Source organism: Tachyglossus aculeatus, chromosome 23 (genome assembly GCF_015852505.1).
Source record: "Tachyglossus aculeatus isolate mTacAcu1 chromosome 23, mTacAcu1.pri, whole genome shotgun sequence".
Classification (NCBI taxonomy): domain Eukaryota; kingdom Metazoa; phylum Chordata; class Mammalia; order Monotremata; family Tachyglossidae; genus Tachyglossus; species Tachyglossus aculeatus.
In genome coordinates, this window is record NC_052088.1 from 8,123,649 (window position 1) to 8,144,198 (window position 20,550).

At 46.2% G+C, this 20,550-nt stretch overlaps 1 protein-coding gene across 1 annotated transcript in view; it reads left to right on the forward strand.

The window, feature by feature from the left end:
• The first annotated feature begins 10,253 nt into the window (after positions 1 to 10,253).
• Positions 10,254 to 20,550, forward strand: part of ACOXL (acyl-CoA oxidase like) — a 271,420-nt gene continuing 261,123 nt past the window's right edge. The window contains exons 1-2 of the mRNA XM_038765552.1: positions 10,254 to 10,328; positions 13,317 to 13,400. Coding sequence (XP_038621480.1) covers positions 10,254 to 10,328; positions 13,317 to 13,400 — 159 coding nt within the window. The remainder of the gene's footprint in view (positions 10,329 to 13,316; positions 13,401 to 20,550) is intronic.

Sequence of the window (20,550 nt, forward strand, 5' to 3'; positions counted from 1 at the left end):
TCAGCTGTGTGACTTTGGGCAAGTCACTTAACTTCTCTGTTCCCTGTAAAATGGGGTTTAAGACTGTAAGCCCCCTGTGAGACAATCTGATCACCTTGTAACCTCCCCAGCGCTTAGAACAGTGCTTTGCACATAGTAAGCGCTTAATAAATGCCATTATTATTGTTATTATTATTATTATTACCAGGCCCGTGCTCTGTAACATCAAAGGGATGCATCGTCTAGACAATGCTTAATGCTCACAAATTGGGCTGGAGACTCTTCAGCCCGGCTCCGTCTGTCACTGGGGGCAATGAAGAGAAGCAGCGTGGTCTAATGGGTGGAGCCCAGGCCCGGAAGTCAGAAGGATCTGTGTTCTAATCCTGCCTCCGCCACTTGTCCGCTACATGACTGTGGGCAAGTCGGTTCTCCGGGCCTCGGTTACCTCATTTGTAAAATGGGGATGAAGACTGTGAGCCCCATGCGGACGTGGTCTGTGTCCAACTTGATTGACTTGTATCTACCCCAGTGCTTATCGTAAGCCTGAACAAATGCCAGTTTAAAAAAAAAAAGGAAACTCCTGGTCAGAGGGTGTGAGAGAAACTTTGCCCCATCAAATCCCTCCTTCCCAACGTTACCCTGTTGCCCAGGCTGGAAATCAAGCAGCAAAAAAGCGGTTATTGCAGAGCTGTGGCAATAGCAACTGGTATCTTCACTGCCACTTTTAGTCTTTTAGACTGTGAGCCCACTGTTGGGTAGGGACTGTCTCTATATGTTGCCAATTTGTACTTCCCAAGCGCTTAGTACCGTGCTCTGCACATAGTAAGCACTCAATAAATACGATTGATGATGATGATGCCACTCAAGAGCCCAGAAATATCAGCCTTTCATTCATTCATTCAATCATATTTATCGAGCACTTACTGTGTGCAGAGCACTGTACTAAGCACTTGGGAGGGTACACTATTACAATAACAGACACATTCCCTGCCCACATGGATCTTACAGTCAGCAAGCTTACAGATCGTTCGTTGGCTAAGACAGTGTCTTCATATTTTTCTCTTTCTTTCTTCCTTTTTTTATCATTTTAGCAACACGTGTGAGCTGAAGAGCACTTCCGCCCGTTAAGCATACTCTACCGCGGGGTTAACAATCTAAAAATAAAACTCTCAGAGAACCCTTCCCTCGCCGTTTTCAGCATTACCCCCTTCGGGTTCAGGCTCTCTAGATTTCGACAGTTACTGCGGGATGATTAAACAGTTTCTGTTTCCATTGATGGTTTGAGCTCGGTGTAGCAGAAAGTTTCAGAATCATCCAAGAGAGGTCCGAAATGAGTCTTTTACCAGGGTCGGGGGGAAGAATGGAGAGTGTGCGGATAGGAAGAGCTTTTAATGACACGTCTGGAGGTTGAGTTATGAATTGTAACTGCGGTTTTTACTAGAAGGCGTATTTCTTTTTTACGTAGAGCCTTCAGGGGTTTATTCTTCATTTGTTCACCCACTGTGGGTGAGTAGGTATTGGAAATTCTTAGAGCAAAGTGAGCTCTTAGAAGAAGCAGCTTTGCCTGAAGGATAGAGAACGGACCCTGGAGTCAGAAGGACTTGGGTTTTAATCCCAGCTCTGCCGCTTGTCTGCTGTGTGACCTTGGGCAAGTCATTTCACTTCTCTGGGCCTCAGTTCCTTCATCTGCAAAATGGGGATTAAGACTGTGAGGCCCACGTGGGACGTGGACTGCATCCAACTTGACTACCTTCTATCTACCCAGCGTTTGGTATGGTGCCCAGCACATAGTAGCACTGAACAGATACCATAAAAAAAAAGGGTTTTAGAGCTCTACTGTTTTTAATGGAGACAGAATGAGGTAGGTTGCTTTAAATCATTTTTTATTTGGTGTTTGCACAAAGGAAAGTCAAGCTGTTTGTATTATGTGGGCAGAAACATGGACGGCAAGTATGTCTTTGAGACCAGAAAAAGAGTAATAAGTCTTTGAAACTGCACTACTTTCTAACTCTCGAGTTAATTGTTTGATGGATAACATAATGTAATGCTCTGAAGGATAAGAGCTGGAGGTGAAATGCATACCAGAGCAGGAATCCAAATCCAAATAACGTACGGAGTATCTTCACACTCCTGCCAACTTGTACTTTCCAAGTGCTTAGTACAGTGCTCTGCACACAGTAAGCATTCAATAAATACGACAGAATGAAAGAATGAATGAACTGTAGACTGCACAGAACTAAATACATTCAAAGGATAAAGTCTTTGCCTTCAAGAATTTCAAATCTGAAGACTCAATCAGTGGTATTTACTGAGCACTTACTGAGTGCAGAGCACTGTACTAAGGGCTTGGGAGAGTACAATACAAAAGAAGGAAGGAGGGAAAGGAGAAGGGAAAAGAGAGAGGGATGGGAGAGGTGAATCCTGCAGAAAATTGGTCAGGTTCTAGTTTGTCGAGTCAAAAAAAAAATCAAGTCACAGCAAGATATCACAAGGGTTTTTCATTGCAATATTTAATGCATATCTGTATGGGTGAGGATGGACAGAATCAGTTGCTCATCACCGAAAGGTGGGAGAGGTAGCTATTTATATTCCGTGGTGAGCGGGTGCTATTTACTGAGCACTTACTTTGTGCAGAGCACTGTACTAAGGGCTTGGGAGAGTACAATGCAAAAGAAGGAAGGAGGGAAAGGAGAAGGGAAAAGAGAAAGGGATGGGAGAGGTGAATCCTTCAGGAAATTGGTCAGGTTCTAGTTTGTCGAGTCAAAAAAAATAAAGTCGCAGCAACTTATCACAAGGTTTTTTTATTGAAATAATTAATACACATTTGTATGGGTGAGGATGGACAGAGGCTATTGCTCATCACCGAAAGGTGGGAGAGGTCACTATTTATATTCCATGGTGAGCATGGTTCTTTCACCCCAACAACAGAATCCAATTAAGTCTGGCTCCAGTTTTCTTAACTGATGACAGGGTGTGGCTGAAATCGAGGACAGGGGAAGAGTATGGCTAAAGCATGATTCAGGAAAACAAGGTAGATTAATGCAAAATGGAGACTGAAAACAAAATGGAGTAAGGCTGGCTAAGGATTGACTTCCACAAGCGCCCACCTCGACATTTGGCTCTTCCATCCCGAAAATGACCGACTTGGCCTTGGCCAGACAGATTCCCTCAGGATTCTCCAGAATCCTCCAGTCTCGGTGTGACATATGGATAACCCTTTCATATCCGACAGACCATCACCCTCCCCACCTTCAAAGCCTTATTGAAGGGACATCCCCTCCAAGAGGTCTTTCCCGATTGTGACTAACAATGCAATAGAGTTGGTAGATGCGTTCCCTGCCCACAGCGAGCTTAGAGTCTAGAAGAAATTGAGTTAAGATGGAAGTGTTTTTCCTATAGTCTGGAACTGTGGTAGAACTTGTAATATTTACCGCTTCTCTTCTCCCCTCCCTGACCGCCATCTTCAACTGTTCATTCATTCATTTGATTGTATTTATTGAGTGCTTACTGTGTACAGAGCACTGTACCAAGTGCTTGGAAAGTACAGTTTAGCAGTAAAGAGAGACCATGCCTGCCCACAAAGGGCTTACAGTCTAGAAGGGGGGAGACCGACATCAAGATAAGTAGACAGGCATCAATATAAATAAATAGAATTATAGACATATAATTAAAACAAGTAAACAGGCATTAATATGAATAGAATTATAGATATGTGCATACATACACAAGTGCTGTGAGGAGGGGGGTAGAGCAGAGGGAGCGAGTTGGGGCAATGAGGAGGGGAGGGGGAGCTGAGGAAAAGGAGGGCTTAGTCTGGGAAGGCCTCTTGGAGGAGGTGAGCCTTCAGGAGGGCTTTGAAGGGGGGAAGTGTGATTGTTTGGTGGATTAGACCGTGAGCCCACTGTTGGGTTAGGGACCGTCTCTGTATGTTGCCAACTTGTACTTCCCAAGTGCTTAGTACAGTGCTCTGCACACAGTAAGGGCTCAATAAATATGATTGAATGAATGAATATGAGGAGGGAGGTGTTCCAGGTCAGAGGTAGCTTGTGGGTCAGGGCTCGCTCTCCAATGGCTTCTTCCCCCCTGCTTTCAGTATTCCCATGTCTCCCCTATCCTAAAAAAAAACAACTAATCTCTCTTATTCCATCACATATTTAATGTCACCAAATCCTGTCAGTAAAGCCTTCATAACGTCGCTGAAGTCTGCCCTCTCCTCTCCATTCAAGCTGCTACTACATGAATCCATGCTCTTTTCCTATCCTGCCTTGATTACTGCATCAGCCTCTTTGCTGCCCTCCCAGCCTCCTGTCTCTCCCCACTCCAGTCCATACTTCACTCTGCTGCCAGATCATTTTTTCTCTACAAAACCATGCAACTTCTGTTTCCCCTCTCTCCAAGAACCTCCAAACAGAAACTCATCGAACAGAAACTCCTTACTATAGGCTCTAAAACATTCACTCACCCCTTATCTTTCTGATTTTCTACTACAACCCAGCCTGCACACTTTGCTCCTCTAAATCCAACCTGCTTCCTATACCTCCGTTTCGTTTATCTCACCTCCGACCCCTTGCCCACCTCCTTCTTCTGGCTGAAACTCCCTCCCCATTTATATCTGACAGACAATCACTCTCCCCACCTTCAGTGCCTTATTAGTAAAGCACATCTCTTCTAAAAGGCCTTCCCTGATAAACCCTCATTTCCTCCCCCTCCTTTATGCGCCCTTGTACTTAGATTTGCAACCTTTATGCACCGTACCATCAGTCTCACAGCATTTATGCACATATTCATTCATTCATTCAATTGTATTTATTGAGTGCTTACTGTGTGCAGAGCACTGTACTAAGAGCTTGGGAAGTACAAGTTGGAAACATACAGAGACGGTCCCTACCCAACAACGGGCTCACAGTCTAGAAGGGGGAGACAGACAACAAAACAAAGCATGTGGACTGGTATCAAGTCATCAGAATAAATAGAAATAAAGCTAGATGCACACCATTTATTCATTTATATTGTCTGTCTCTTCCGCTAGTCTGTAAGCTCCTTGAGGGCAGGGAAAATGTTGTCATCATCATCATCATCACTCCGCTGCTCTGCCGCTAACCTCCTCACTGTGCCTCGTTCTCACATGTCCCACCGTCAACCCCTGGCCCACGTCCTACCTCTGGTCTGGAATGCCCTCCCTCCTCACATCCGCCAAACTAGCTCTCTTCCCTCCTTCGGAGCCCTACTGAGAGCTCACCTCCTCCAGGAGGCCTTCCCAGACTGAGCACCCCCTTTTTCTCTGCTCCTCCTCCCCTCCCCATCGCCCCTACTCCCTCCCTTCTGCTCTACTCCCTTCCCCTCCCCACAGAACTTGTATATATTTGTACATATTTATTACTCCATTTTATTAACGTGCATATATCTATAATTCAATTTATTTTGATGGTATTGATGCCTCTCTACTTGTTTTGTTTTGTTGTCTATCTCCCCCTTCTAGGCTGTGAGCCCATTGTTGGGTAAGAATTGTCTCTATCAGTTGCCAAATTGTACTGCACAAAGTAAGTGCTCAATAAATACGATTGAATGAATGAATTAATCAAAGGTATTTATTGAGCACATACTATGTGCACAGCACTGTACTAAGCGCTTGGGAGAGTACAGTGCAACAGTGGTAGCCACATTCCCTGCCCAGAAGGAGCTTATAGTCTAGTGAGCAGTTGGAAATGGGAGGAACCAGCGCATTGGTTGCCTTCTTAATAATAATAATTGTGGTATTTGTTAAGCGCTTACCATATTCCAGGCACTGTACTAAGTGCTGGGGTGGACACAGGCTTATTGGGTCAGACACAGTCCCTGTCCCACATGGGGCTCACGGTCTCAATCCCCAATTTACAGATGAGGTAACTGAGGCACATAGAAGTGAAGCGACTTCCCCAAGGCCACACAGCAGACAAGTGGCAGAGCCGGAATTAGAACCCATGACCTTTTGACTCCCGGGCCCGTGCTCAGTCCACTATACTGTGCTGCTCCTTGGTGTTCATCTGCATGGCATGGGATAGTCCAACCAGTAGAAGAAGTTGCATCCAATGGAAAAGCAGTGTGGCCTAGTGGAAAGTCAATCAAGGATACTTATTGAGTGCTTACTGTGTGCAGAATATTCATTCATTCAATCGTATTTATTAAGTGCTTACTGTGTACTAAGCGCTTGGGAAGCACAAGTCGGCAACATATAGAGACGGTCCCTACCCAACAACGGGCTCACAGTCTAAAAGGGGGAGACAGACAACAAAACAAAACTTGTAGACGGGTGTCAAAATCATCAGAACAAATAGAATTAAAGCTATATGCACATCATTAACAAAATAAATAGAATAGTAAATATGTGTAAGTAAAATAGAGTAATAAATCTGTACAAATCCCCTCCCCACAGCACCTGTATATATGTATATATATACATATATATGTTTGTACATATTTATTGCTCTATTTATTTTACTTGTACATATTTATTCTATTTATTTTATTTTGTTAATATGTTTTGTTTTGTTATCTGTCTTCCCCTTCTATCATCATCATCATCATCATCATCAATCGTATTTATTGAGCGCTTACTATGTGCAGAGCACTGTACTAAGCGCTTGGGAAGTACAAATTGGCAACATATAGAGACAGTCCCTACCCAACAGTGGGCTCACAGTCTAAAAGGGGGAGACAGAGAACAAAACCAAACATACTAACAAAATAAAATAAATAGAATAGATATGTACAAATAAATTAAATAAATAAATAGAGTAAAAAAAATACGTACAAACATATATACATATATACAGATGCTGTGGGGAAGGGAGGGAGGTAAGATGGGGGGATGGAGAGGGGGACGAGGGGGAGAGGAAGGAAGGGGCTCAGTCTTGAAAGGCCTCCTGGAGGAGGTGAGCTCTCAGCAGGGCCTTGAAGGGAGGAAGAGAGCTAGCTTGGCGGAGGGGCAGAGGGAGGGCATTCCAGGCCCGGGGGAGGATGTGGGCGGGGGGTCGATGGCGGGACAGGCGAGAGCGAGGTACGGTGAGGAGATCAGCGGTGGAGGAGTGGAGGGTGCGGACTGGGCTGTAGAAGGAGAGAAGGGAGGTGAGGTAGGAGGGGGCGAGGTGATGGACAGCCTTGAAGCCCAGGGTGAGGAGTTTCTGCTTGATGCGCAGACTGATTGGTAGCCACTGGAGATTTTTGAGGAGGGGAGTGATATGCCCAGAGCGTTTCTGGACAAAGATAATCCAGGCAGTAGCATGAAGTATGGATTGAAGTGGAGAGAGACACGAGGATGGGAGATCAGAGAGAAGGCTGATGCAGTAGTCCAGACGGGATAGGATGAGAGCTTGAATGAGCAGGGTAGCGGTTTGGATGGAGAGGAAAGGGCAGATCTTGGCAATGTTGTGGAGCTGCGACCGGCAGGATTTGGTCACGGCTTGGATGTGAGGGGTGAATGAGAGAGCGGAGTCGAGGATGACACCAAGGTTGCGGGCTTGTGAGACGGGAAGGATGGTAGTGCCGTCAACAGTGATGGGAAAGTCAGGGAGAGGGCAAGGTTTGGGAGGGAAGACAAGGAGTTCAGTCTTCGATATGTTGAGCTTTAGCTGGCGGGCAGACATCCAGATGGAGATGTCCTGAAGGCAGGAGGAGATGCGAGCCTGGAGAGAGGGGGAGAGAGCAGGGGCAGAGATGTAGATCTGGGTGTCATCAGCGTAGAGATGATAGTTGAAGCCGTGGGAGTGAATGAGGTCACCAAGGGAGTGCGTGTAGATCGAGAACAGAAGGGGACCAAGCACTGAACCTTGGGGAACCCCCACAGTGAGAGAATGGGAGGGGGAGGAGGAGCCTGCAAAAGAGACTGAGAAAGAACGACCGGAGAGGTAAGAGGAGAACCAGGAGAGGACGGAGTCTGTGAAGCCAAGGTCAGATAGCGTGTTGAGGAGAAGGGGGTGGTCCACAGTGTCAAAGGCAGCTGAGAGGTCGAGGAGGATTAGGACAGAGTAGGAGCCGTTGGATTTGGCAAGCAGGAGGTCATTGGTGACCTTTGAGAGGGCAGTTTCCGTGGAATGTAGGGGACGGAAGCCAGACTGGAGGGGGGTCGAGGAGAGAGTTGTTATTGAGGAATTCTAGGCAGCGAGTGTAGACAACTCGTTCAAGGAGTTTGGAAAGGAATGGTAGGAGGGATATGGGACGATAACTAGAAGGTGAGGTGGGGTCAAGAGAGGGTTTTTTTAGGATGGGAGAGACATAGGCATGTTTGAAGGCAGAAGGGAAGGAACCAGTGGAGAGTGAGCGGTTGAAGATGGAAGTTAAGGAGGGGAGAAGGGATGGAGCGAGAGATTTCATGAGATGAGAGGGAATGGGGTCGGAAGCACAGGTGGCCGGAGTAGCACTTGAGAGGAGGGAGGAGAGCTCCTCTGAGGACACTGCTGGGAAGGATGGAAGAGTAGCAGAGAGTGTTGAGAGCCGGAGGGATGGAGAAAGGGGGGAAGAGACTTTGGGGAGGTCGGACCTGATGGATTTAATTTTGTTAATGAAGTAGGAGGCTAGATCGTTGGGGGTGAGGGAAGGAGGAGGGGGAGGAACCGGGGGCCTGAGAAGGGAGTTGAGTGTATGGAAGAGCTGGCGGGGGTGATGGGCATGGGTGTCAATAAGGGAGGAGAAATAGACTGTGAGCCCGCTAACGGGTAGGGACTGTCTCTATACGTTGCCAACTTGTACTTCCCAAGCGCTTAGTACAGTGCTCTGCACACAGTAAGCGCTCAATAAATACGATTGATTGAATGAATGAAAAGTGCTGTGGGGAGGGGAAGGAGGTAGGGCAGGGGGGGATGGGGAGGAGGAGAGCGCTGTACTGAGCCCTTGGGGGAGTACAGTATAAAAGAGTTGGTAGACACGTTCCCTGTCCACAATGAGCTTACTGTCTAGAGGAAAGAGCACGGGCTTGGGGGTCAGAGGACCTGGGTTCTTATCCCGGTTTTGTTTCTTGTCTGTTGTAGCTGGTTCTCTCCTATCTTGCCGCCAACCCCTTGCCCACATCCTGCCTTCGGCCTGGAATGCCTTCCCTCTTCATATCGGACGGACAATGACTCTCCCCACCTTCAAAGCCTTATCGAAGGCCCATCTCCTCCAAGAGGCCTTCCCTGACTAAGCCCTCCTTTCCTCTTCTCTCACTCCCTTTTGCATCGCCTTGACTCGCTCCTTCTATTCTCCCCACCTCCCAGCCCCACAGCACTCATGTCCAGATCTGTAATTTTATTTATTTATACGAACGTCTGTCTCTTCCTCTGGCCTGTAAACTCGTTGTGGGCAGGGAATGTGTCTGTTAAATTGTTGTATTGTGCTCTCCCAAGTGCTTAGTGCAGTGCTCTGCACACAGTAAGCCCTGACATTTATGTGCAGGACTGTACAGCAACTTTCTCTCTGGGATGAAGCATGTTGGATATGGAGACCACAAAACCCCTCCTTCCCACCCTTTCTCTGTTTTCCCACCCTTGAATCTCCCAGCTTTTAAAATCCCTGTCCCTACCTCTCCCTGCAACCTCCCTCACTTGAGGTCCAGAGACCTTGTCTGTCTTTAATCTGTGTATTCCCTCCCATTACTCAGTACAGAGCCTTGCTCATAGTAAGCATGTAATAAATACTGTTATTCCTACTGCACTGAGCAGTTGCATTGGCATCATTACTGGACTGTACTCAGCATTGACAGGCATCAATATAAAAAAATAGAATTATAGATATACACATCGAAACAAGTAAAAGATAAATACAATTTTAGGTATGTACATATATACACAAGTGCTGCAGGGGTGGGGGATAGAGCAAGGGGAGTGAGTTGGGGCGATGGGGAGGGGAAGCTGAGGAAAAGAGGGGCTTAGTCTGGGAAGGCCTCTTGGAGGAGGCGAGCCTTCAGTAGGGTGTTGAAGGGGGGAACCGTGATCGTTTGGCAGATTTGTGCCAGGTATACTGCAAACTAGGATAGATACAAGTCAATCGGGATGGACACAGTCCCTGTCCCGTGGAGGCTCCCAATCTAAATCCCCACTGGACAGAGGAGGAACTTAAGGCCCAGAGAAGTGAAGTGACTTGCCTAAGGTCACACAGCAAACAAATGGCGGAGCCAGACAGAGTAGCTTCAAAGAGGACATCATGGGCTGGGACTGGAGGAGGTCTGGGATGGGTTCTGACGATGGACAGTCAATCCAGAACGGTCCCACTCTTCATCTCACGTCCTCATTCGCCTTCACAGGTACGACCTCAGTTTGGAGGAGATGAGGAATCTGACGTTTCAGAGAGTGCAGTTTGTCTTTGGTTTGCCTCAGTTGAAGCGTGCACTTCAAGAACAGGTATGTTTATCTTTTATTTTCCTTTCATTTTGTGTGACCCACAGGGTTAAATTGGCATATTTAGTCTCTGTTATTGGGAATCAATCAGTCAATTGTATTTATTGTGCGCTTACTGTATGTCAAGTACGGTACTAAGCACTTGGGAGAGTACAGTATAACAACATAACAGAGTTGGTTGACAAATTCCCTGCCCCCAGCGGGCTTACAGTCTAGAGGGGGAGACAGACATTAATAAAAATAAGGAAATTTAGGATATTCCCAGGGACAAAGGTCAATCAATCAATAGTATTTGTTGAGCTCTTAATATGTTCAGAGCACTGTACTAAGCTCTTGGGACAACACGATAAAATGGTATAACAGAGTTAGTTGACCCATTCCCTACAAAACAAGACAAAGGGCGCAGCCCAGATTAGAACCCATGAGAAGCAGCGGGGCTCAGTGGAAAGAGCCCGGGCTTTGGAGTCAGAGGTCACAGGTTCAAATCCCGGCTCCGCCAATTGTCAGTTGTATGACTTTGGGCAAGTCACTTCACTTCTCTGTGCCTCAGTTACCTCATCTGTAAAATGGGGATTAAGAATGTGAGCCCCATGTGGGACAACCTGATCACCTTGTATCCCCCCAGTGCTTAGAACAGTGCTTTGCAAACATCATCATCATCATCATTATTATTATCATTATGACCTTCTACCTCCCATTCATTCATTAATTCAATCATTTATTGAGCACTTATTGTGTGCAGAGCACTGTATTAAGCGCTTGGAAAGTACTCTTCAGCAATAATGCCAGTACTCTATCCACTATATCATGCTGCTTCTCTGATTTCTGCCCTTTTTTCTATATGGAGCGATGAATGTCGAAGGTTTTAATTCTGTGTCTGGATTGCAAACTTTTGTCTCGTGGACTTTGCCTCCGAGTTTTCAAATGTTCCTCCTTCTGACTGGGATTGGATACGGTGTGAGACCTAATGAAATGTGTTCAGTGGTGGGTTTTGCTCTCGGAGCCCACGGCCAAGTAACCACAGTGTTTTCTCCACATCTTTTCAGGCCAAGAATAAGCCACTGATGTATTTCCACTTCCCGTTTCCCCTTCCATCTGTAACAGATTTCCCAGTTCCAATCCCTGGGACAATAAGAGATTTTAAGCTTGACCCCCAAGCTTAAAGTTTTGAACTTTCTCCTCAACCCACTACAGTCGGCCTCAGTCAGTCAATCAGTCAACCCATCACTGGAATTTATCGAGCGCTTACTGTGTGCAGGATACTGCCTAAGCACTTGGGAGAGCACGCTATAAAGAGTCGGTAGACACGTTCCCTGCCCTCAGTGAGCTTACTGTTTGGCTTTCGTCCACTGAGACCTGGGTTACCGGTTCCAGCGGGAGAAGCAACATGGCCTAGTGGATAGAATACGGGCTTGGGAGTCAAAAGGACCTGGATCCTAACCCAGCTCCGCTGCGTCTCTGCTGTGTGACCTTGGGCAAGTCACCTCACCCCTCTGATCCTCATTTACTTCATCTGTAAAATGGACATTAAACCTGGAAGCCCCATGTGGGACATGGACTGTGTCCAACCTGATTGGCTTGTCCCTAGCCCAGCGCCTAGTACAGTCCTGGCACATAATAAGTGCTTAACAGATACCATAAAAAACAACAACAAAAAACCCCCTCCTTCATAAGTAAGAACAATGGACTGTAATCTGTCTTATTCTTCTTCAACCTTCCAGCTGCTTTTGACACTGTCAACCACCCCCTCTACCTCATCACCCTATCAAATCTTGGTTTTTCTGATGCCCTAACAAACCTCTTGCTATTTCTCAGATCACCCTGACTTTTTACACGGCACAACAATATGGGAATTATCATGGTTAAAGGTCGCGATAATCTCCTGGGTATATGACACAGGTGTCTTGCCTTCTGAATTAAGGTTAGCAGGTGATGTTAGTCAGATTAGCAGTTCACTTTTACGTGGGATATGTGGGCCTCTCAAAGGCCAAAATCGTAATCAGAGTTACCTCACCGTTCTCGAATTTCATTTTTGATAGTAATAGGGAGGCAAATCAATGAATCAATGGCATTTATTGAGTGCTTATTATGTGCCCAGCACCATACTAAGTGTGTTTGTTAAAAAAACTGTATTTGTTAAGCACTTACTATGTTCCAGGCACTCTACTTGGCGCTGCGATAGATATAAGTTAATCAGGTTGACCACGTGGGGCTCACAGTCTTATTCCCCATTTTACAGATGAGGTAAATGAGGCCCAGAGAAGTAAAGTGATTTGCCCAAGGTCACCCAGCTGATATGTGGCAGAGCTGGGATTAGAACCCAGGTCCTTCTGACTCCACTAAGCCACACTGCTTCTCATTTACTGAGCACTTACTGTGTGCAGAGAACAGTACTAAGCAGTTTTGAGAGCACAATTCAACAGAGGAGGTAGATTTATTTCCTTCCCACAACAAGCTTCAATCAATGGTAGGTATTTATTGAGCGGTTACTGTATAATAATAATAATGGTATTTAAATGCTTACTCTGTGTCAAGCACTGTTCTAGGAGCTGAGGTAGATACAAGGTGATCAGGTTGCCCCACATGGGGCTCACAGCCTCAGTCCCCATTTTACAGATGAGGTAACTGAGGCACAGAGAAGTGAAGTGACTTGCCCAAGGTCACACAGCAGACAAATGGCGGAGGTGGGATTAGAACCCATGACCTCTGGCTCCCAAGCCCTGCTCTTGCCACTAAGCCATGCTGCTTCTCTGCAGCATGCAGTTTGCAGAGCGCTGTCGTAAGTGCTTGGGAGAGGACAATACAACTCTGTACCAGTCATATTCCCTGCCCACAACGCGCTTACAGTCTAGAGGGGGAGAAAGCGGAATTATCTGGACAGTGCTCTTGTAAAACCGCCATCATTTTCACGTGATCGATAGGATTTCCACCAGGTAAGACACAGTCAAGACATTGTATTGAAAACAGAATGTCCGATCTTCTGTCTTCCAGTTGGAGAAAAAGAAGAATTTTGTCAGTAGGAGTCTTGCTATTGGCGAAGTCCTCTCCATAGCAGATATGGCTACAGGGGTCAAGGTAAGGATTCATTCATTCAGTCAGTCATATTGATTGAGCATTTACTATGTGCAGAGCACTGTACTAAGCGCTTGGGAGGGTCCTGTACCACAATAAACAGACACAATCCCTGCCTACAATGAGCTTAAGGTCGAGAGAGGGGTTGATTCCTTAAAGATAGGGATTGTGTTTACCAACTCCAGTGCACTGAGTGTCCCCACTGCTTGTAGTTCAGTGCTGTGCACACAGTAAGTGCTTCAGGGGCTTAGTTCAGTGTTTTATACACAGTAAGCACTCAGTAAATATGACTGAATGAATAGATGAATGAACTGACTTGCCTGAGGTCACACAGCAGACAAGTGGCGGAGTCGGGACTAGAACCCGGGTTCTTCTGAGTTGCAGGACTGTGCTGTCTTCCCTAGGCCACACTGCTTACTGTGCCATGTTTGTGCTATTTGGGGTTGATTTGTTCTGGGGTTTGTGGGGTAGCCTTTCGTGTCTCTCCCTTGAGATTCCCAGGGATTCAGACTGTGTCCGTGATTTAATTTTAGTCCCTCTACCCCTTTCCCACCTTGGTGCTTCCTCACAGTGGGTGCTTAATTCAATTTAATTCAGTCGTATTTACTGAGCCCTTATTGTGTGTAAAGCACTGTACTAAGCACTTGGGAGAGTACAGTATAACAATAAGCAGATACATTCCCTGCCCAGAATGAGCTTACAGTCTAGGAAGCAGCATGGCTCAGTGGAAAGAGCCTGGGCTTTGGAGTCAGAGGTCGTGGGTTCGAATCCCAGCTCCGCCAATTGTCAGCTGTGTGACTTTGATCAAGTCACTTCACTTCTCTGGGCCTCAGTTCCCTCATCTGTAAAATGGGGATGAAGACTGTGAGCCCCTCATGGGACAACCAGATTACCTTGTATCTACCCCAGCGCTTAGAACAGTGCTTTGCACATAGTAAGCGCTTAACAAATACCAACATTATTATTATTATTATTAGAGACAAACCTACAGTCCAGAGAACGTGATTGGTATGTCACATTTAATGATGACGGTGATGACTTTGGTGTTTGTTTAGCACTTACCAGGTACTGTAGTAATAATAAATAATAATGATAACATTTGTTAAGTGCTTACTATATGCAAAGCACTGTTCCAAGTGCTGGGGGGGATACAAGGTGATCACATTGTCCCACTTGGGGCTCACAGTCTTCATCCCCATTTTACAGATGAGGGAACTGAGGCTCAGAGAAGTTAAATGACTTCCCCAAGGTCACACAGCAGACATGTGGGGGAGCCGGGATTAGAACCGATGGCATCTGACTTCCAACCCCGTGCTCTTTCCACTGAGCCACAAGCGCTGGGATGGATACAGCCAAATCAGGCTCCCAGTCTTAATCCTCATTTTACAGATGATGTTACTGAGGCCAAGAGAAGTGAAGTGACTTGCCCATGGTCACACAGCAGACACGTGGCAGAGCCAGCATTCGAACCCAGGTCTTTCCCAGGCCCAGGCTCTATCCATGCTGAAACTGCTGTCTAGGCCTGACACCACCCAACCTTCACCCCAGATCTTTAAGGATGTAAAGAGTTCCCTCCAGTGACCCCCAAACCCATGTGCTTCTAAAATTTGAGCTAGGGCCTCTCAGCTTCTCCCAAGGCTCCAGAAAATCCAGAAAACCCCCAGAGCAGTTGGGAATGGGGCCCAGTCCTGCTAGATGAAGAGACGTGCTAGCCAAAATGTAGGCAAAATCTTCCCTGTCTGGGCTGGAAAGTCATATCCACTTTCCCCCCCACGTCTTCTAAGGCTGTTCTTGTTATTCAAAGGTTTTTGATGTCCCTGAGTGATTGAGATAAATGTGGTTCTCTAGCAGCAAAGCGCTGGCAAGACTTGGAGTCTGATCCCTTGATGATTCCTCAGTAGTGAGGGGAGAGAAGAAGAAGGGAACTGTCAGAGAAAGGGCTGAGTGAGTCTCGGGAGGGTTTTGAATCCCACATCTAGTTTGGGAGAGTTCTCAGGATCCTTTGCCAAAAACCCTGATGCAATCTGGAAGTATTTTCATGCTGAAAGAAATGTGCCATGAACCCTTCTCTTCTTCCCTTGGAACTTTCCTTTCCCTTTTTCTCTCCATCACCCTTCTTTTGGGGGCCTGGCCAGTTCTCAGCGTTTCCAGAATCTCTCTCCGGATCTGTGTGTCCGATCTTTTCCAGTGGCGGAACTGGGGCTTGAGTCCTTGGGAAACCCATCAACTCCTCAGAATTTGACTTTAGTCAGTGGTATTTATTGAGCACTTACTGTGTGCAGAGCACTGTACTAAGCCCTTTCAAGACTGCGATCCAGCAGAATTGGTAGACACGGTCCCTGCCCACAAAAAGCTAACGGTCTAGAAGGGGAGACATTAAAAAAGTTTTGAATCTGTATATAAGGGCTGTGGGGTTGAGGGTGGGTGAATATCATGGGCCTAAAGGGTACAGATCCAACTGCGTTGGTGATGCAGATGGGAGAGGGAGTAGGGGAAATGAGGGTTTAATAATGATAATAATAATAATAATAATAATAAATGGGAGAGGGAGTAGGGGAAATGAGGGTTTAATAATAATAATAATAATAATAATAATAATGGCATTTATTATGCGCTTACTATGTGCAAAGCACTGTTTTAAGCACTGGGGAGGTTACAAGGTGATCAGGTTGTCCACGGGGGGCTCACAGTCTTAATCCCCATTTTACAGATGAGGTAACTGAGGCCCAGAGAAGTTAAGTGCTTTGCCCAAAGTCACAAAGCTGACAAGTGGCGGAGCCAGGATTGTACTTCCCAAGCGCTTAGTACAGTGCTCTGCACACAGTAATTGCTCAATAAATATGATTGAATGAATGAATGAATGAATTTGAACCCATGACCTCTGACTCCAAAGCCCTTGCTCTTTCCACTGAGCCACATTGCTTCTCTAATCAGGGAAGGCCTCTTGAAGGTAATGTTTTCTTAGGAGGGCTTTGAAGGTGGGGAGAGTGGTGGTTTTTTAAAATTTTTTTATAGTATTTGTTAAGCCCTTACTATGTGCCAGGCACTGTTCTAAGCGCTGGGGTAGATCAAGGTAATCAGGCTGGACACAGTCCATGTCCCCCAGGGGGCTCACTGTCATAATCCCCATTTTACAGATGAGGTAACCGAGGCGCAGAGAAGTGAAGTGACTTGCCCGAGGTCACCCAGCAGACAAGCGGTGGAGCCGGGACTAGAACCCAGGTCCTTCTGACTCACAGGCCCGGGCTCTAGCCACTAGACCACCCTGCTTCGTCCCCCTCTCCATCCCCCCATCTTACCTCCTTCCCTTCCCCACAGCACCTGTATATATGTATATATGGTTGTACATATTTATTACTCTATTTATTTATTTATTTATTTATTTTACTTGTACATTTCTATCCTATTTATTTTATTTTGTTGGTATGTTTGGTTCTGTTCTCTGTCTCCCCCTTTTAGACTGTGAGCCCACTGTTGGGTAGGGACTGTCTCTATGTGTTGCCAATTTGTACTTCCCAAGAGCTTAGTACAGTGCTCTGCACATAGTAAGCGCTCAATAAATACGATTGATTGATTGATTGATTGGTCTGTTGGCTATGAAGGGGGAGTTCCAGGCCAGAGGCAGGAGATGGGCAAGGGGACGGCGGCAAGATAGATTTGAAGATGTCCTTCCCCGTCCCTTCTCTCCCATCTCCCAAACCAGGAGACCGTAGAGTGATGGTGGCACCTATGAATATGCTGCCTCTTTGCCGCCCTCCTGTCTGACTCACAGTCTGAAAGATACCTGAGTTCTAATTTCAGTTCCTCCACTTGTCTGCTGTGTGACCTCGGGCAAATCGCTTCACTTCTCTGGGCCTCGGTTATCTCATCTGTAAAACGGGGCTTAAGACTGTGAGCCCCGTGTGGGAGAGAGATTGTGCCCAACCTGATTCACTTGTATCTACCCCAGGGCTTGTAAGTGTGCTTGACACAAAGTAAGTGCTTAACAAATACCACCCGAGATGTGGCCACTAGCCCAGTATCTTCCTGTGGCCTGCCACCTCCCACCCGGCCCCAACTCCAGGCTTATAATGATGATGATGATGGCATTTGTTAAGTGCTTACTATGTGCAAAGCACTGTTCTAAGCAAGGTGATCAGGTTGTCCCACGTGGGGCTCACAATCTTAATCCTCATTTTACAGAGGAGGGAATTGAGGCCCAGGGAAGTGAAGTGACTTGCCCAAAGTCACACAGCTGACAATTAGCGGAGCTGGGATTTGAACCCATGACCTCTGACTCCAAACCCCGGGCTCTTTCCACTGAGCCACGCTGCTTCTCATAAGCAGCTTAGCTCCCAGCAGCATTGCCTAGTGGTTAGAGCACGGGTTTGGGAGTCAGAAGGACCTGGGTTCTAATCCCATCTCTGCCACTTTTTTGCTGCACGACTTTGAGCAAGTCACTTCACTTGCCTGTGACTCAGTGACCTCATCTGTAAAATGGGGATTACTCAACCAATCATTGGTATTTATTAAGTGCATACTATGTGCCAGGCACTTGGGAGAGTAATAATAATAATGATGGTATTTGTCAAGTGCTTACTAGGTGCCAAGCACTGTTCTAAGTGCTGAGACAGATACAAGGTAGTCAGGTTGTCCCATGTGGGGCTCACAGTCTTAATCCCCATTTTACAGATGAGGTCACTGAGGCCCAGAGAAGTGAAGTGACTTGCCCAAGGTCACACAGCAGACAAGTGGCGGAGCCAGGATTAGAACTCATAACCTTCTGACTCCCAGTCCCGTCCTCTATCCACACGTTCCCTGCCCGTAACAAGTTTACAGTCTAGACGGTAAGACTGTGAATCCCCGGTGGGACAGAGACTGTGTCCAGTGAGGTGTCTGATCTACTCCAGGGCTTAGCACAGTGGCTGACCCATAGTAAGCGCTGAACAAATACCACACACAAAAAATAGTTCCAGGGATGGTGCCAGGGCCCTGCTGGGTTCGATTGTCTCCTCTTGGCTATCTTCCCTCCAATCAATCAATCAATTGTATTTATTGAGCGCTTACTGTGTGCAGAGCACTGGACTAAGCGCTTGGGAAGTACAAGTTGGCAACATATAGAGACAGTCCCTACCCAACAGTGGGCTCACAGTCTAAAAGGGGGAGACAGAGAACAAAACCAAACATACTAACAAAATAAAATAAATAGAATAGGTATGTACAGGTAAAATAAATAAATAAATAAATAAATAGAGTAATAAATATGTACAAACATATACATATATAGAGGTGCTGTGGGGAAGGGAAGGAGGTAAGATGGGGGGATGGAGAGGGGGCCGAGGGGGACAGGCTCAGCATTGCCAAGGAATTCCTCTTTTAAAGCATTCTGTGCCCCATCCCTCCTTCCCCCGCCCAGCTCTCACCTCCGGCAAACAAGGAGGAGCAGAAGAGTTTGGTTAAATATTTCTCAATCCATGGTCTCTTTTTGAGTGCTTCCTGTGTGTGGAGCACTGTATTAAGTGCTTGGGAAAGTACAATATAAGAGAGTTGTAGACAACCTTTGATCTAGACTGTAAGCTCCTGTGGGCAGGGGATGTGTCTGTTTATTATTGTACTGTCCTCTCCCAAGCTCTTAGTACAGTGCTGTGCACACAGTAAGTGCTCAATAACTACGACTGAGTGAATTAATTTTTTTAAAAAGGAAAGGATTCCAGTAGGAATCGCATTTTCCATCCTCTTCAGTTCACCAATCAATCAGTGGCACTTATTGAGCACTTGCTTTTTATGGTATTTCAATCAATAATAATAATAATAATAATGATGATGGCATTTATTAAGTGCTTACTATGTGCAAAGCACTGTTCGAAGCACTGGAGAGGTTACAAGGTGAGCAGGTTGTCCCATGGGGGGCTCACAGTCTTAATCCCCATTTTACAGATGAGGTAATTGAGGTACAGAGAAGTTAAGTGACTTGCCCAAAGTTACACAGCTGATAATTGGCAGAGCCGGGATTTGAACCCCAGACCTCCGACTCTAAATAATAATAATAATAATGATAGCATTTATGAAGCGCTTACTATGTGCAAAGCACTGTTCTAAGCACTGGGGAGGTTAACAAGGTGATCGGGTTGTCCCATGAGGGGCTCACAGTCTTCATCCCCATTTTACAGATGAGGTATAACTGAGGCCCAGAGAAGTGAAGTGACTTGCCCAAAGTCACACAGCTGACAGTTGGCGGAGCCGGGATTTGAACCCCAGACCTCCGACTCTTAAGCCCGTGTTCTTTCCACTGAGCCACGCTGCTTCAATCTATCATGTTTATTAAGCGTTTTCTTTATGCAGAACACTGTACTAAGCACTTGGGAGAGTTCAGCACAACGATATAACAGACACGTTCCCTGCACACAACAAGTTTACAGTCTAGAGGGGGAGGCAGATATTGATATAAATGAATAAATTATGGATATGGACATCAGTGCTTTGGGGCTGAGGGAGGGGTGAATAAAGAAAGGGAGTAAGCTGGGTGACACAGAAGGGAATGTGAGAAAAGAAAATGAGTCAGGGAAGGCCTCTTGGAGGAGGCTTTGAAGGTGGGGAGAGTCATTGTCTGCTGGATAAGTTATTTGTTTAGTATTTGTTAAGCCGTACTGTTGCCAACTTGTACTTCCCAAGCGCTTAGTACAGTGCTCTGCACACAGTAAGCGCTCAATAAATACGATTGATTGATTGATTGATTGATTGGGGTAGATCCAGGATAATAGGGTCTGACACAGTCCCTCTTTCACGTAGCTCACAGTCTTCATCTCCATTTTACAGATGAAGGAACTGAGGCCCGGAGAAATGAAATGACTTGCCCAAGGTCACACAGCAGACACGTGGCGGAGTCAGGATTAGAACCCAGGTCTTCTGACTCCCCGTGGTCAATTAGGTCATGCCTTTGGTGTGTTCCCCTCTTGGTAGAATATAAAGCAGTCCTTCATTAGTTTACATTAGGGATCATCATCATCATCATCAATTGTATTTATTGAGCGCTTACTATGTGCAGAGCACTGTACTAAGAGCTTGGGAAGTACAAATTGGCAACATATAGAGACAGTCCCTACCCAACAGTGGGCTCACAGTCCTGTCAGTTTGGACAACATGACAATCTTTTTGGTCCTTGAGGATAGGGATC